The sequence below is a fragment of the Chiloscyllium plagiosum genome, chromosome 3, assembly GCF_004010195.1.
Source record: "Chiloscyllium plagiosum isolate BGI_BamShark_2017 chromosome 3, ASM401019v2, whole genome shotgun sequence".
NCBI lineage: Eukaryota > Metazoa > Chordata > Chondrichthyes > Orectolobiformes > Hemiscylliidae > Chiloscyllium > Chiloscyllium plagiosum.
The window spans coordinates 27754299-27770854 of record NC_057712.1 but is presented as its reverse complement, the minus strand read 5'-3'; the positions used below and the strand labels follow the sequence as shown (position 1 = coordinate 27770854).

General features: G+C 38.8%; 1 protein-coding gene across 8 annotated transcripts in view; it reads right to left on the bottom strand.

Moving 5' to 3' along the window:
• The window catches only part of dlgap2a (discs, large (Drosophila) homolog-associated protein 2a), a 729001-nt gene that overhangs the window by 95644 nt on the left and 616801 nt on the right, over positions 1 to 16556 (bottom strand). For all 8 annotated transcript variants that reach the window (XM_043678985.1, XM_043678996.1, XM_043679043.1 and 5 more), the window contains one exon: positions 6889 to 7094. In XM_043678985.1, coding sequence (XP_043534920.1) covers positions 6889 to 7094 — 206 coding nt within the window. The remainder of the gene's footprint in view (positions 1 to 6888; positions 7095 to 16556) is intronic.

Sequence of the window (16556 nt, the reverse complement as noted above, 5' to 3'; positions counted from 1 at the left end):
TCCGCTCCCCCCCCCCCCCCCACCCTTATCTCTCCACCCTGGAGGCTCCTTGCCTCCATTCCTGATGAAGGGCATTTGCCCGAAACATCGATTTTACTGCTCCTCAGATGCTGCCTGATCTGCTGTGCTTTTCCAGCACCACTCTAACCCAGCTAAAATATGTGGTTTATTAATTATTTGATTATATTTCAAAGCTGGGATTATACTTTACTGAAGACAGTCTTCATGAATTCTAAAGCCTATGGTCATTGGGTAATTGTTAAGGCCGCTCATGTGAGGCACAAAGATACTGGAGGCAAAGTTTGATTCAGAACATCCGTAACGAGAAATCACATAATTTCAATGACTTCTTGCACTGTCATAAAAGTTTTATGATCAGAACACATAAGGAATAGAGAAAGTGGAATCACAGAGCAAGGGAGATTTTTATTAGAACAAGATTTGCATATTCATATCTTTTTAACTGTTTTGCTTGCAGAACAATGTTATTATGCTGTTATAAAATATTATGTAGCTTCAGATTCTACCAGACAATAAAGCTGAAAAGACATCTCAAGTTTAAATTGACATGAATTGCACCAACTCAGAAAAATGACTCTAGAATATCATAATAAAATTCAAAAATAATTTCAAACCATGCCTGGCTCATTGGGTCTCAAGCTGAAGAGCACTGATACGTCTTTTAAATTTTTTGTTAATTAAACAAATTATTTTTAGCATTAAAAATGAAACAAAAACAGTACAGCACAGGAACAGGCCGTTCAGCTTACCATGGTTGTGCTGACCATGATGCCATTCTAATTGCAATAAAAAATTAAATGTAATCTTCTGTAAAATAATTCTGTAAATGAAGTTGGAATAATTGAGTTAAAGTGTGACAACGTAACATCAATAATAAATCAGTTAGCAGACTGAATAGAATTTCCTTTACAGCTATCTGACAAAGACTGGACTCTATATGTGTTATATCGCAGAGGCCAATTACAACACCATGGAGTAGAAACTCATATACAATGCACCAAGTTTCTGGTGGAAATCCAAAACACAAATTTGTTTCCTGAAGGTAAGACTTTGGCTCATTGTCTACTGATGTTTCTTCTCCTTGAGCTAGTTTATTCACGATTATTGTCAGTGGTGATTTGCCATTGCTTTCCACTCTCAGCGGAACTAACTCTGCAGTATTGGTGTGATTGAACAACATGCTGTCTATCTAACCGACTGAGCCAGCTGGCCTCCTAAATATATAATACAGGATCCTTGTATATACAATTAAATATAAATTATGATTATAAATATATAATACAGGTCAGGGTTGTATGGTGGCTCAGTGGTTAGCACTGCTGCCTCACAGTGTGCTGGGGACTGTGTTCGTTTCCAGCATTGGGTGACTGTCGATGTAGAGTTTGCATATTCTCCCCGTGTCTGCATGGGTTTCCTCCAAGTGCTCCGGGTTCCTCCCACAGTCCAAAGATGAGCAGGTTAGATGGATTGGCTGTGCTAAATTGCCCATAGTGTTCAGGGATGTGCAGGCTAGGTGAATTAACCATGATAAATGTGGGGTTACAAACGTAGGATAGACAGGGTGGATCAGGGTGGGATGTGCTTTGGGGTGGGGGGAGTCAGTGTGGACTCGATGGGCCGAATGGCCTACTTCCACACTGTTGGGATTTCATGACTTTGAAGAATCCATGCAGAAATTAATTATTGACAGACTTGTTCAATTCTGAATCCCCACAACTGCCAAGAAAAGGTAAGTGGTTTCTTATGTCTTAACAAAATATTTCATGATAAATGAAGAGGGACAAAAGTACTCTCCCTATTGTTCTCTATTCCTCCAGTAACATCCTTTGTGAAATTATCTGATGAGTTTCACTAGTGAGAGGTCTCTTCACTTAGATGTGTTGCTGTGTAATCAAGTATGCTGATAAGGCCTGAACACCAATTTCCATTGATGCTCAAGCCGCTTAGAACACATGTGAATTGGTCCTCAGACCAAAGCAAAGATCACATTGACCTTCTACTCCACATAGGAGACTGTCAGCTGATAAAACTGAAACTAAATGATTGATCTTGTTATGAGATTAATTCAGCTGGAGGAGACAGACCATAAGGGTATGCGGTTGAATTGAAAGAAAGTGACCAATTAACAGAGAGCCATATCGAAACTTATTGTTGTTGGTAGAATCATAACTTTATGTAGATAGAAGTTTAAAAAGCAACCAAACATTCCAAAATAAAGTGAGTAGATGAAGTTGCAGCAGGTAAATATGAGGTTATCATTTTGGATCAAAACAAAAGATAGCTCATTGCATTATTTCATAGTGGAAAGCTAAGAACAGCATAAGACCAAAGAGATTTACGATGATATTTGTACACGGCTCTGAAATGTACAAGGTACAAGCAGCAATCAAGAAGGGTCATGGACTGTTTGCTTTATTCACTGGGAGGCTTGAAATGAAAGGAAAAACATTTGCTAAAGCTATAAAACATGCTGTTTAGACCAACTGTATACAATACTGGATATCACACCTCACAATGGATATACTGGTTTGGGAGTTGGCACGCACAATAGGTTCACCAGAATGTTACAAGGACTTCAATGGTTACAGCAGGAGGAAATATCTACATAATAAAAGGCCAGTGTTTTATTGAATTTATAGCAAGTCAAGAAAAAAACTTGACTGAGATTTATAACATTTTGAAAGAAAGTGATGGGATAGGTAGAGAAAATCTTTCTTCCCACTGGTTGGCGAGTCACAGATAGGAGGTTACACCCTTAAAATGGTCATTCAGGTGAGGTTACACTTCACACAGAGGTGGGGAGGTCTCTCCTATAAAAGACAATGTGTTAGCATTTCAATTTCTCTTCAAAATTGCATCTGTTAGATTTTTGTTAGCTGAAGTTATTAAGATTTATGGAGCATGACAGCTGAATACAGATGAGCTATGATCTCATTGAATGACAGACAGATTTGAAGGATAGAATGGCCTGCTGCTGAACTGAATTCCAAACCTTAAAAATGGACAGTTACAACTGAAAGAAAATCTGAATAATTCTGCAATACCATTTTGGGCCAAAGGAGGTCGCAGTGACCACTCTATGGGATCTGCATCTGCCAGCAAAAGTCCAAATGCTTCAACAACATTTCAATCAAATCACAAATTTAGGGGAGGAGTAAGTTATCTTAATATTCTCTACAGCAATATATGGGGAATACCTCAAGCTCACAATAGAAGGATACATTCCATGTGCACTCTGATGCACAAAAATACGCGAATTATTTACAAAGTTATACAACAGTTTTAAGGGCTCATAACTTGGCAGACCAATTTTTGAAAACATTTATTTAAGGGTATAATGGATTTAAATGAAGATCCAGAAAAATCTCTGGCCTGAAATGTTGGTTATACTACTGTGAGGGGTGCACCTGTATAATGATGCCAAAGTTCCCTTAAGAATTAGAATGCCCTGGTGGTTTAGTGTTTAGCATTGCTGCCTCACGGTGCTAGGGGCCTAGGTTCAATCCCAGCCTCGGGCGACCGTCTGCATAGAGCTTGTGTGCTCTCCCAGTGTCTGCACAGGCTTCCTTTAGGTGTTCTGGTTTCTTGCCACAGTACAAAAATGTACAGGTTAGGTGGATTAGGAATAGGGTAAGGGGCTTGTTTTGGATTGGATGCTTGTTGGAGGATTGGTGCAGACTTGTTGGACTGTAGGGATTCTATGATTTGGGCATTAGTAGAATGGAGCCTATTTCAATGAGTAGTGCAAAATTCAGGCACAGTGGCCTTCGGGTATGTGGGTACAAGTTCCAGGGCTGAGGTTGAGAGTGAAGACTCCTATTCCTCCTGGATCCATATTCTGCAAAGTAGCTTACCTTCTAGATCAGGTTGGGCCTACCACAGGCAATCCCCTTGAGTGCAGCTGACAATAGACATGACTACCTCAGGATAAATCTTCAGATACAGGCTTTCAATCAGACAACAAGCCCTTTACTTGCACTTATATAGAATCAGATGCCTACTTCTAGCTAAGGTGCAGGATACATATCTTTAGCCAAATCTGTGATCTAGCAATTTTTGGTTGAGTGTGCAAGCACTTTCTGCCCACCATCCGAGGTCTTAGTTTACTTTGTAACACTCTAGGAATGGATGCATCCTGGGCTAATTTTAAGTCGGCAAGTCATGCCCAACAGGGAAGTATACCATTTATATGGCTGGCCAAACCCAGCTCCCAAGGTGGTCATCCTTGAATTTTGTGGTGAACTTTGCCTTGAGATATTTCTCTTGGCTCTATCATAAGATGACTTTTCTATGAAAAACAAATAAATAAGTGACATTTACACAACCTCCTGATGTCAGATAACCGGTCCACCAGAAGCAAGATTCCTGCTCCTTGTATACATAAAGAAGAACTAAGACTGCTTGACGTCTAGGGTTGAATATACAGTTAAACGTTAATGTTAGCGCTTTGCAGCATATTAACACTGCCTTCTGACAATTCATCTCAAGACTCCATATAACTGAAATGAACTGCAGTGAGACATATTATGTTCGGTCAGATTCTATTTCTATATTTAAGTAGCATTTACAGAATAACTGCAGCCTTAGTGTAAACATATTTGAAATAAAAAGAGTTGAAAATGCACAGCAGACCGACTTTCATAACAGGTGATAGCTGACCTTTAACTCATATTTCTCCTTTCAGGTGTTGACATGCATTGTCCCTATTTTCAGTTTCTATGTTGTTAGTGTCTTTATGATACATAAATACAAAAAGTATTTATCACAGATTTACATTAAATCCATTATTAAAACTAACACCATCTTTTCTGATTAATTATATGTCATGTTGAGCTCACTGAAGTATTAAATAAAGACAATTTAAAAAAAAAATCAATCACTACCATCCTCAGCAGTTCAGAATTGCAGCACTGAAGCACTAGCAGGATCTTGCATCCTGGCCCCATCATCTCTGTATTAGATAGAAATACCTGCAACTTTCACAATTGATAGTTTGCTCTGGTTGGCCATTACGCAATCTGGGTGTAAGTGGTTCTCCTTCAGTGTGTGGTCCGCTACTGCTGTCATTCAATTTAAATCAGCTACATGCACCAACTCAGATCATACATACATTGAATTTAAAAGAAATACATTTCTAATATTATCACTTGATGTCTCTAATTTCTTTCAGCATACTTAGCTCATTTTACATATAATATTGGAGCACCAACTGCTGCACACCCATATCCAATGTTTAATGGACCACATGTTGCACACCCGCCATCATGCAATATTTAATGAATATGTGATAGTTCTAGTGCCTTAATCAGAAAATTGCCTAACTCCATTATTACATAGGATCATAGGAGTATAGGAACAGGACTAGGTGATTCATGCCTTTGAGACTGTTCTGCCATACAACTAGACCATGGTAGACTTGAATTTTAACTCAATTTACATGCATCATAGAAACAGAGAGAATAGGAACATGAGTAGGCCTCTCAGTCCTTCGAGCTTGTTCCAGCATTCAATATAATCATACCTGATCATTCTACTCAGTACACTGTTTCTACTTTCACCCATGACCTTTGCTCCTTTAACCTCAAGGTATCTCCTTCTTGAAAACAATTAGCTCCATATCCTACAATACCCCTGTAATCCATGGATCTTAATTTTGAAATTTCCAATTGACCTAACCTTAACAACAATTTAGGGGTAAATGTTCCAGATTTTTACCTGATGCCATCCTGAATAGCTCTAATTTAAGCCTGCTTTTCTGGGCTACCCCTGAAAAAAATTCTCTCCATCTGCCCTGTTAAATCCTTAACAAGTTTTTAACTTCTCAATCAGGTCACTCCTAAATATTCTATGCCCAAAATCTGTTTTCATAATTCAATTGGTGGGCGGCACGGTGGCACAGTGGTTAGCCCTGCTGCCTCACAGCGCCAGAGACCCGGGTTCAATTCCTGCCTCAGGCGACTTACTGTGTGGAGTTTGCACATTCTCCCCGTGTCTGCGTGGGTTTCCTCCGGGTGCTCCGGTTTCCTCCCACAATCCAAAAATGTGCAGGTTAGGTGAATTGAACATGCTAAATTGTCCGTAGTGTTAGGTGAAGCGGTAAGTGTAGGAGTATGGGTCTGGGTGGTATACGCTTCGGCGGGTCGGTGTGGACTTGTTGGGCCGAAGGGCCTGTTTCCACACTGTAACTAATCTAATCTAATCTAATTATTTTAGTTCTAGTGTTTCAGTGAGTTTGACTGCATCTCCTCAAAGGCTAATACTGTACATAATTCCTGAGCTGTGCTGCACAGAACTGAATACTGAACACCAGAATTGAAAATCATATATAAGAGGCTGTTTCAGTTAAAATAGTCAACTTCAAATACGCACTTGCAATTTTTATAATGTCATCGGACAGCACGGTAGCTCAGTGGTTAGCACTACTACTTCACAGTACCAGGGACCCAGGTTCAATTCTAGCCTCGGGTGACTGTTTTTGTGGAGTTTGTACATTCTCCCATGGTCTGTGTGGGTTTCCTCTGGGTGCTCCAGTTCCCTTCCATAGTACAAAAGGTGTGTAGGTTGGTCATAGGAAATGCAGGTTTACAAGGGTAGGGTAGGGGAGTGAGTCTGGTTGGGATGCCCTTCAGAGGGTAGGTGTGGACTTGTTGGGTGGAATGGCCTGTTTCCACACTGTAGAGATTCAATGGAATCTCAAAGATATTGTTCCTTAATGCACACCCCTAGTTTTAAACTTTTTTAATATATATGCCTGCATCGAAGATACTTCAAATATTCAACCTAATGACATGCAGGAGCTGCTCTGCCAAAGCTCAACACTCTATACACACTCCAGAAAAGGAAATAGAAAATGAAAGAAATGCTTACTTCTGATGATCTACTTTCTGACCAGCAGCTTTCATTAGTGTTTCATGGAGACTAGCAGCTTTTGGTGAACCTTTTGGGCTCGTGTCAGATTCGCCACTTTCTTCATCTCCCATTGCTTTTATATAGCTGCCACTTCTCATCCTTCGGCAGGGGATCTCCTCATCTTTGTTTCCCAGTGGATATCCTCCCCATTCATCCTGGGGGACCTGGAACATTTAAAATAGAATATATAAACAATAGTTAATCATCTCTATATCTTCATTCAGATACAGGACAATGCAACACAATTCCAAATTCTTTAAACTTGGCAATTTCTTGCTCGTTGTGAACTGAGTAATTTGTCATATATTATAGGCCTTGTTGCTTCACCAGAAATTTGTGAAACTTAAAGTGGATACATTTTCTAATGTTAAAAAATGAAGAAGAAAATGAATACTATGTTCATTTTAGGGATGGCACTAGGGATGCTAAGTAATTAAATATTTTAAAAATTCAGAATTGCAGCAAAATTAAATGACACAGTTAACAAATTAAGGGAAAAAAACTGCATTTCTAAGCAAAACATAAACTCTAAATTGTCACCTAACACCTGTTAGTAATTCATATGATTTTTATTAGAACAGTGAATGCTGGACATATGAAGAATGAACAGTAAACTTTGAAAACATAGCAGATACATCAACATTTGAAAAGGCAGAAAAAAAATGTATTGCATATATTTGAAATTGAATATGAGCCCAAGTCACCAATTTGAAATAAATGTAATGACATTTTATGTAGGAATCTGTGACACATTTTACTTTATTTCATTCTCAATAACTTCTCTGTACTGGATCTTTAGGATTTAATTACAGTACTGTTAGAAAGTAAGGGAACCAAGGTTGTTTCAAAACATGTACACAATTTGTTTCACCACTCGATCACTATGTTTTTCCTTTAACTATAGCACAATTGGTATTGAGATACAGCAAGACCTAAAGTGAGATTTTCCAAGTTAATTACAGCAGCAGCCTGATACCCCAAATCATCAAACTCCTGGATGATGAGAGATAGTTTTTTCACACCGTCTCCCTTGGTTGTTTTCAAAAAGGTAAATTTTAAAAGGATCCTTCCCTTGTCGATGCCTTTTCTTCAGCCCAATGGAATTTATGTTTCAAAAGGAGCCAATTTAACCAGCCTTTCTTGAGTGTGAGCTTATTGGTTAATAAATGTGAAAGGAATAATAACACAGCATACATACCCACAAATTAGGAATAAGGTGTGAGCCCAAAAGAAAAGTCAGAAGCTATATAGATCAGTCTCTCTGGATCATTCATGAAACATAGATGGTAGAGTGTTGGTATTTGGACAGTTGTTTTCAGGTTTCTTGGCTTTCGCAGGTTAGTTAAAATCCTTTAGTCCTGTTTCCTTTTGATGGTGGGCATTGGCAGCACTCAGAGCGAGAGAGTCCTTCTTGCCCTGTTCCTTCTGTTTGGCTTTTTGGCTAGTTGGCTTGCAGCATTCAAAGCAAAAGACATTTTAACTACAATGTAGGAGTGACTAGTAGATGGCTCTTTGAATGCTATCTTCATAGCTCTCGAAGCTCACTTTACCAGCACATATTCTTCTAGTACAACAACGTTTTTCACCAGTACACAGATACCAGGGTAATAGTCAATTTCTAAACCCATTCTATGATTTTTTTTCTTAGAGGGATAAAACACAAATATATCTGCGAGAAGTGGTTTCTTGCTGAGAGGGGCTACAGAGGAAATAATTCACCCTATTATCATCTCTGGCTGTGTTTTTCTCTGTCTCTAAAGCTTCCCTGAAATTCTACAGGTGTGACATTGCATAGGCCTCATAAAGTATTTCACCAGACAGTATTGCAGACTTTATTTGCCTGTAACAGTGCTCTTTGAAAAAACACATTTTGGAATTTAAAATAAATAAAGTTCAAAGCACTTCGGTGTTGATCTATCAACAAGACACTTTTTCCACATGAAATTAGAATTAAATCAGATGTATTCACATTTTATTACAAATTTAAAGAAATAAAAACAATTAATACATCAAACACATTCACACCAACTTAAATAATTTCTCTGTACCTCAGCTAATATCTTTCCACTTTTAACTGGGTCTCTTTCAGTTCTCTTCGGGAAAGTTAGGAAGTAAGGAAGCTGATTTTGTTTCAAAATATCAAAAGATACCTAGAAAGTTAAGGCTGAAGCATTTGCAACAATCTTCAGCTCGAAGTCTCGAGTGAATGATCCAACTTGGCGCCTCCAAGGCATTCCCTGAGTAACTAGTCTTTGACTTCCAAACAACTAAATTCCCTCTACATAATTTCAGGAAATGGCTGAAGGGCATTGGATATTGCAAAGGATATGACCCTGCCACTATTCCACAATGGCACTGAAAACTAGGGTTCAAGAACCTGCTGTCTCACCTGCAAGCTATAACTCTAGCATCTATCTGACAATGTGGAAAATTGCCCTCATAAGTCCTGTGCACAAAAATGCAAGGTCAAATCTAAAAAGGCAATTAATGTACCACAGTCTACTCTCAATCATCAATAAAGTGATGGAAGATGTCATCAACAATGGCATCAAGCAGCATTTGTTTGACAGTAACCTGCACACTGAGGCCCCATTTGGGTTATTCCAGGGCTGTTCCACTAGGAGGTTGTCTCGATACACTACACAATGAGAAATATTGCATTATCTGGTTCATTAGTCTTTGAAAGGAAATTTCAGACCATAAATGGCACTTGACACAGGTATAACCTATCTGGAATTTTGGAGGTAGAAAGTTCCTTCAAGCAGACAGTCCAGGCACCTCTCAGTGTCCTTGAGTAAATCTATTTTGCTGGAAAAGCGCAGCAGGTCAGGCAGCATTCAAGAAGCAGGAGAATCGACGTTTTGGGCCTGAGCCCTTCTTCAGGAAACGTCGATTCTCCTGCTCCTTGGATGCTGCCTGACCTGCTGCGCTTTTCCAGCAACACATTTTCAGCTCTGATTTCCAGCATCTGCAGTCCTCACTTTCTCCTTAAATCTATTTTGGTATGGTAGACTGTTTTATTTACCATATCTATGCAATATTCCGACCAGGAAATTGGTTAAGAGCTGGATTTAGCCAATGCATTATTTTTAGTTGTGAGTGCAGAGCCTGGTGAGCTGTCTAGTTTGTCAAAAGTACAAGGGGATAACTGCATCTTCTGCTGATGTCTCCATTAATTAGGGATCCAGCACGAGTTAATCTCCTCCTGAAACTGGACCAGCTTTATTGCACCAATGTTGCATAATGGGACAGGCATCTCCTACATCCATATCATATACGGCTAGGCTTTTGAAGCCTGGCTTGTCTCTGCGTTATTCCTCAAATGCATTCAGCGACAGACGTCGTTAGATCTGCTCGCTATTAAGCACACGATGGATGAATTTGAAGTCAAGGTTTCCTTGTATTTAAGTATTAGTTAGGAGGGTAGTAAGACATTCAATGTGGTCCTTTCACATCTCCCTCTAATTTATTCCACTGCTTTTCCTCAGTTTCCAGATTGATGGCAATGGGTCAGATAATAATGCCCTCCTCAACGGTGATTTTTGCTTCATCAAAATGAATAAATGCAAGATATATTTTATCAAAACGTTTTGACTTGCATTCATCAGGACAATTAACAAAATTTATACAGTCTGCAAGGAGAGAGCTGAATGGTTGGCAAATGGTCTCTAACGAATTATGCTGACAAAACAATTTAGGAACATCAGTCAGGCTCAGAGTTAGTGCAATTGTGCATATTAGAAGCTATGTATATTAATAGATAATGTCCCTGTTCTTTGCAGATAGAAAAAGACATGGACATGAACTGGGCCTGTATTAATTCAAGAAAATTTGTGATTGCTACTTGCTTCCTTCATTTCATAGGAAAATGCCTTGACCAATCAGAGTCAAACCTCGATGTAAATCTAAACAAAACTTGGCAATCAATCTCGATAGTATGAAATTAAATATAGTCAGAAAATTTGGGGATTCAGAGGCGTAGACTTTTAAAATGCTATGAACAGATGCACAAAATAATTAAGAACACTAGTAGAATGCTGGCCTTTATATCTAGAGAACTGCAGTAGAAGGATGCAGAAATTATACTGCAACTATACAAAACTCTGGGTAGATCCCACTTGAGATACTGTGAATAGATCTGGGCACCACACCTTAGCAAAGATATATTGGCCTTGGAGGGATTACAATGTACGTTTACAAGGATGACACCTGGACCTCTGGGGTTCAGTTATGAGGATAAATTATACAAATTATACCTGTTTTCTCTAGAATTTAGTAGCTTAAGGGCTGATCTGATCAAATTATTCAAAGTAGTGACAGGAAAAGACAGGTTTAAATTCAGAAAATTGATACCTTTCCCAATAAGTTTCACCTGAGATGACATTACATTTCCAGATTTTAGTCACAATCTAGTTCATAGGGCCTAAAGTTGCATTTATCTCTTCCTCACCACTGCCGCAACATCTTTCCTCATTCACTCTCACCCCAACACCACCATAACTACTGACACCACTAACCCTACATGTCCTCCGTGCTGTTGACTCACCCGCTCAGGACACTTCCCCACATCAGCAAAATGTAACAGTTTTGCCACCCACTTCCATCTCCCTTAATACCTACTACTTCTTCATTCCAGGAGGAATGCAGCCCACAATAGGGCAGGAAAGGTCAAGACAGGGATATCTGCAAAGTCTGCAGAGTCTTGGATTGTCTGCAGAGTCAAGAGAGCATTCTGATTCTGACAGTCCTGAGTGGCTGACTGATCACTTACAAGTCTCTGGATTGATCTTAAAGGCTGCCCTCAACCTACTATGCCTGGTCTCCCTGAGTGAAGGGTATCTCCCTTAACTTGACCTAACCCTGCTGACAACCATGAAAAGCTTACTTTCCTTGTGACTGCTTTAAATGGCAAGGCAAAATAGAAGTAGTGTGAGCCTGGTATTTCTGGCTGAGAAGTAAAGCATAAAAAGGCAAGGCATGGCAATGCAAGGTAGGGATACAATTACTATTCAGGTAGGCTCAGAGTAGTTATGTGCTAAGACAGCAAGTGAAGGGCCTGGAGAGGCAGCCTGGTCCAGTAAACTGGGAGCACATATCCCTGAGAAAACAGTGTCCTTGCTGCAACGTTACAATGATAGTTACCAGTGCAGCTTGAGGTGCGGCATTGTGCAGAAGTATCCTGAAAGGTGAGCAGAGATGAACCATGAGAGTTCCTGGAGGTTGAAACATTTTGGATGACAATACCCCTGGATGAGGTGAGGATGTTGCTGATACCAATTTAGCCCATTGAAATGTTGGGGCCTGGTGTCCAACATGGAGGTCTTGTAGAGCAAGCAGCAAGTTGAATTTACCAGGAAAGCTTTCTGATTTCCATGTTGAGATTTCTCAACAAGGTTAGGCCACTGTTGGAATATTGCGTGCAATTCTGGTCTCCTTCCTATCGGAAAGATGTTGTGAAACTTGAAGGGGTTCAGAAAAGATTTAAAAGGATGTTGCCAGGGTTGGAGGATCTGAGCTACAGAGCCACAGAGCTACAGAGCTACAGAGCTACAGAGAAAGGCTGTTTTCCCTGGAGCGTCGGAGGCTGAGGGGTGACCTTATAGAGGTTTACAAAATTATGAGGGGCATGGATAGGATAAATAGACAAAGTCTTTTCCCTGGGGTTGGGGAGTCCAGAACTAGAGGGCATAGGTTTAGGGTGAGAGGGGAAAGATATAAAAGAGACCTAAGGGGCAACTTTTTCACACAGAGGGTGGTATGTGTATGGAATGAGCTGCAGGAGGATGTGGTGGAGGCTGGTACAATTGCAACATTTAAGAGGCATTTGGATGGGTATATGAATAGGAAGGTTTTGGAGGGACTTGGGCCGGGTGCTGGTAGGTGGGACTAGATTGGGTTGGAATATCTGGTCGGCATGGACAGTTTGGCCTGAAGGGTCTGTTTCCATGCTGTATATCTCTATGACTCTATTTGGCTTGCGAGTTTGCAAAATTGAAATGCTGAATATTAAGTGATTAAGGTGAGTTGGCCCATCAACAATGTGATTAGTAAGCAATCACCACTTTACTCGGCAACTTGCCAGCGCCTAGCGAGAAGCTCACTGCATTGCTTGTCAAAAGCATAAAAGGTGGAGTGAAGAGTCTTGCCACCAATTTCACTGAATTCTGCCACAAATCTCACCATAGCCCACATCGCACTGACTTCAACAAGACTGTTTTTAAATTTCAAGCTTTTAAAGCAACAATTCCAAACATCAACATAAAAAAAAGGAAAGCTGTATTTACTAGAATTTGAATTTTATGACATGACTAGGTACAAATATTTTTGTTGAGAAGCACAAGTATCAAGACAGAAACTTGAATAATTAGAAAAACTGAATTGCACAAACTGTGATGGACTATTCAATATGTTTTGTAAACTCTGTTAAAGCTGAAGAACAGTACCAGTTGACATTGCAAAATGATCATCAGAGGCAATGAGTCACAGGTCCTGGGGCTTTCTAAGATATAGTAACAGCAGGTTTCATGCAACAATGCTTCAGCTTGGTGTCATGGTGTAATTTTTAATATTGACCATATTTCAAAGATCCAAGCTAGCTAGACTTTGCATGTTGATGAGTTATGTTGAGTAAAGAAAAATGATCAAACATCGACCACTTTACTTTACAATTTACACCCAGTCTTGAGTGAATTTTTAGCAATCCGCCTTTAGCTAATTATGAATTTTATGAGGTAAATAAATTTGCTTAGAAAAAGTTGGCTTGAAGCACAATAGCATATATTATCTTCTGAATTTCACCAACAACAAGATGATTGTAACTTTAATGATAGCTTTAAGAAATCTTCCTTCCTCTCTAAACAATTAGTGCAGCTGTTAGACTCTTATCCATTACTTATCATAGCATTCGAAACAATAAAAAAGGGGTATATTACAGATTAGAAAAGAATTTCAAAATTTTGGAGGTGGACCCCAATTTCTACATCCAAAAAGACAATCTAAATAATCTGCTCAAAGCTGTAGATTTGGTGCATATTTCTAGGTTTTCTGCCCATGTTTTACACTTACAACATCTGCAGTCTGTAATTTTAATTACAAACATGCTTCTAACTATGTTTTTAAATTGAATTTTGAGTTTTGGTCCTAAAGTCAAGAGCACTGCTTTGATTGTTGGCTATGCATTTATTAAAAAATCAGCTACTAATTTTTGGGTAGCAATTAAGTAAAGGTTCAATTTGCCTTAAATATGCAACATTTATCCTTATCTCCTCCACTTTTGCATAAAAGCAGTTGGCCTTTGTTAAATATGGAAATGCATTATTTTGTTTGATATTGTATATATCTAATTATGTTGCCATGAGCATTTAAATGTGCCTAAGGAATACCTCACTGTCATATAACAAAAGGACGGCATCTGTTAATCATGAAAATTAATTTATCTATTTAGTAATGAATATAGTTTTTGACAATACTATATAATGTTGCATGATATCTCCTGATCTGGATATTGGGATTATTACATTTGACAGCAAACAATCACATCAATACTTTCCTCGTGAGCTATTATAGTGACTTCATAAAGCCTTTCACATTTTAACCAATTAATAGGTGGTCTGAATAATTGAGAAACTAACATTATTGCACAGGTACCATGGTTACTGTTGCCTAGTTATCTGACCATTCCACTCTTGATGACCTGAAACATTAACACTGTTTTTCTCTGCATTGATGTTGCCTGGCCTTTGAATATTTTTTTGTTTTATTTCACTAGCACATTTGTTGTTTTGCAGATTCAACACCAAAAATAATCACTGTTTGCTATCATTTTGATTGGTAAGCATTAACTCAGTGAAGAAAAGAAAGAAAACTTTTCTTACATAGTGACAAAGTATCCATTATCCTCAGTGCAAGATTTTACTAACAATAGCTGGGCTTCTGACTGTAGACTATGAATTTCTACATATTTTATCTCGGGCGAAAAAAAAGCTGTCATTTCCCTGGCAGAGGAAGATTCTAAAAAGCACATATGTTATTATTCTATGTGACTAAACAAAAGCTTATCCAGGCACGAGCAACAAAGTACAAAGCCAGCAATTCATTAAAGCCAGCAATTGAACTCAAAGTTCACTTATTTCTCAACCCAGACTTGCATTAACAAGTGATGCAGTGCTAAACAAGATTGTTACTGGACTTGTAATAACTTCAGAGAATGCCCCAAACCTTTTGACAAGAACGCCGCAGGGATTGTCGAACTGCAGTCTTTAACAAACTTTTGATGGATGATAACTGTGACAACATGATTTTGATCAGGCATTGCAATCACTATTAGCCTTGAGGTGCTAATTACCCATCAAGGCAAGACAGCTCAGGGGTGCTGATGATAGCTGTATCATTTGAAATAATCTTGTTGCTATAGCAACAAGCCGTGTTGTATTTTTACCTTTTATATTGATAATGATAAAGTAAGTTTCAAATTTCAGTATAATATCCTTCTCAAAACCATTTTTAAAATAGCTTTTGTTGTGCTTTTGAGTGTAAGTATAACTCTTTTCAGATCAATGTTTTACATGGAATAAGTAGAATGTCAGAATCCTTTTATTTTAAAGTTTCTGTTTCAATCATACAGTTCACATGTATTTCTAACAATTTTGATTCCTCGGTCGATGCACAATTCAGTAGATTGTGATGGACCATGTATTGGGAAAAAAACCTCTGTGTGATGCCCCTTTAAGCACAAAAGAAACTGGAGAATGTTTTGAATTAGGGTCAAATTGATTTTCTGATTATGGCATCTTGAGGTTCCAAGAAGTGCACATGTGACTTGGGATTGCTAAGATGTTGAATAACGAAGAGCAAAGGAGATGTGGAAAGTTAGTTGCAAGAGGGTAGGGTCAACCTTTCTTTTAGCAATTAAGAACATTGGGAATTTGTGCAACGGGAAAAGAAGCAAAGCTTTCTCAGATCAAAATGGTTTTATTTTTGGCAGTCCTCACGCAGAACCTGAAATTGAAGCAGGTTTCTATGAACACAACAGTGACTGTATGTCTTACAAAAAAAGAGTGCAGGAGAAACACAATAGGTGCGGAAGCATTTGTTGAGAGAAGTATAGAGTTAACGGTTTGAGTTCAATGACATAATGATCAGTTATAATAAGCCTTAGTTAAAGTCATGTTTGAGAAAACAATGCTATAATCGTTGGCGATTGAATAACATAATTCAAACATTAGCCTATGTTATGTAAAGGACTTTTAATAACCTATTGATGTACTGGAAAGTTGTACTTTTCTTTATTCACTCATGGGATGTGGTATTGCTGCCTGGGCCAGCATTTATCGTCTGTCCCTTGTTGCCCTTGAGGAGGTGGTGGTGAGCCATCTTCTTGAGCCCCTGCAGTCCATGTGCCAGATGACTCATCCAGACTGATTTCTCTTTGGAGAATTTCTCATGATTGTTACAATGGAATGACTTGCTAGATCATCTCAGAGAACAGTTAGGAGTAAACCACATTGGGAAATGTTTGGAGTCATTTATAGGCCAGACCAGGTAAGAATGGCAGATTTCATATCCTGGTGGACATTGGTGAACTAGCTGGGTTTATCTGACAATCAAAGGTGGTTTTATGGTCATCA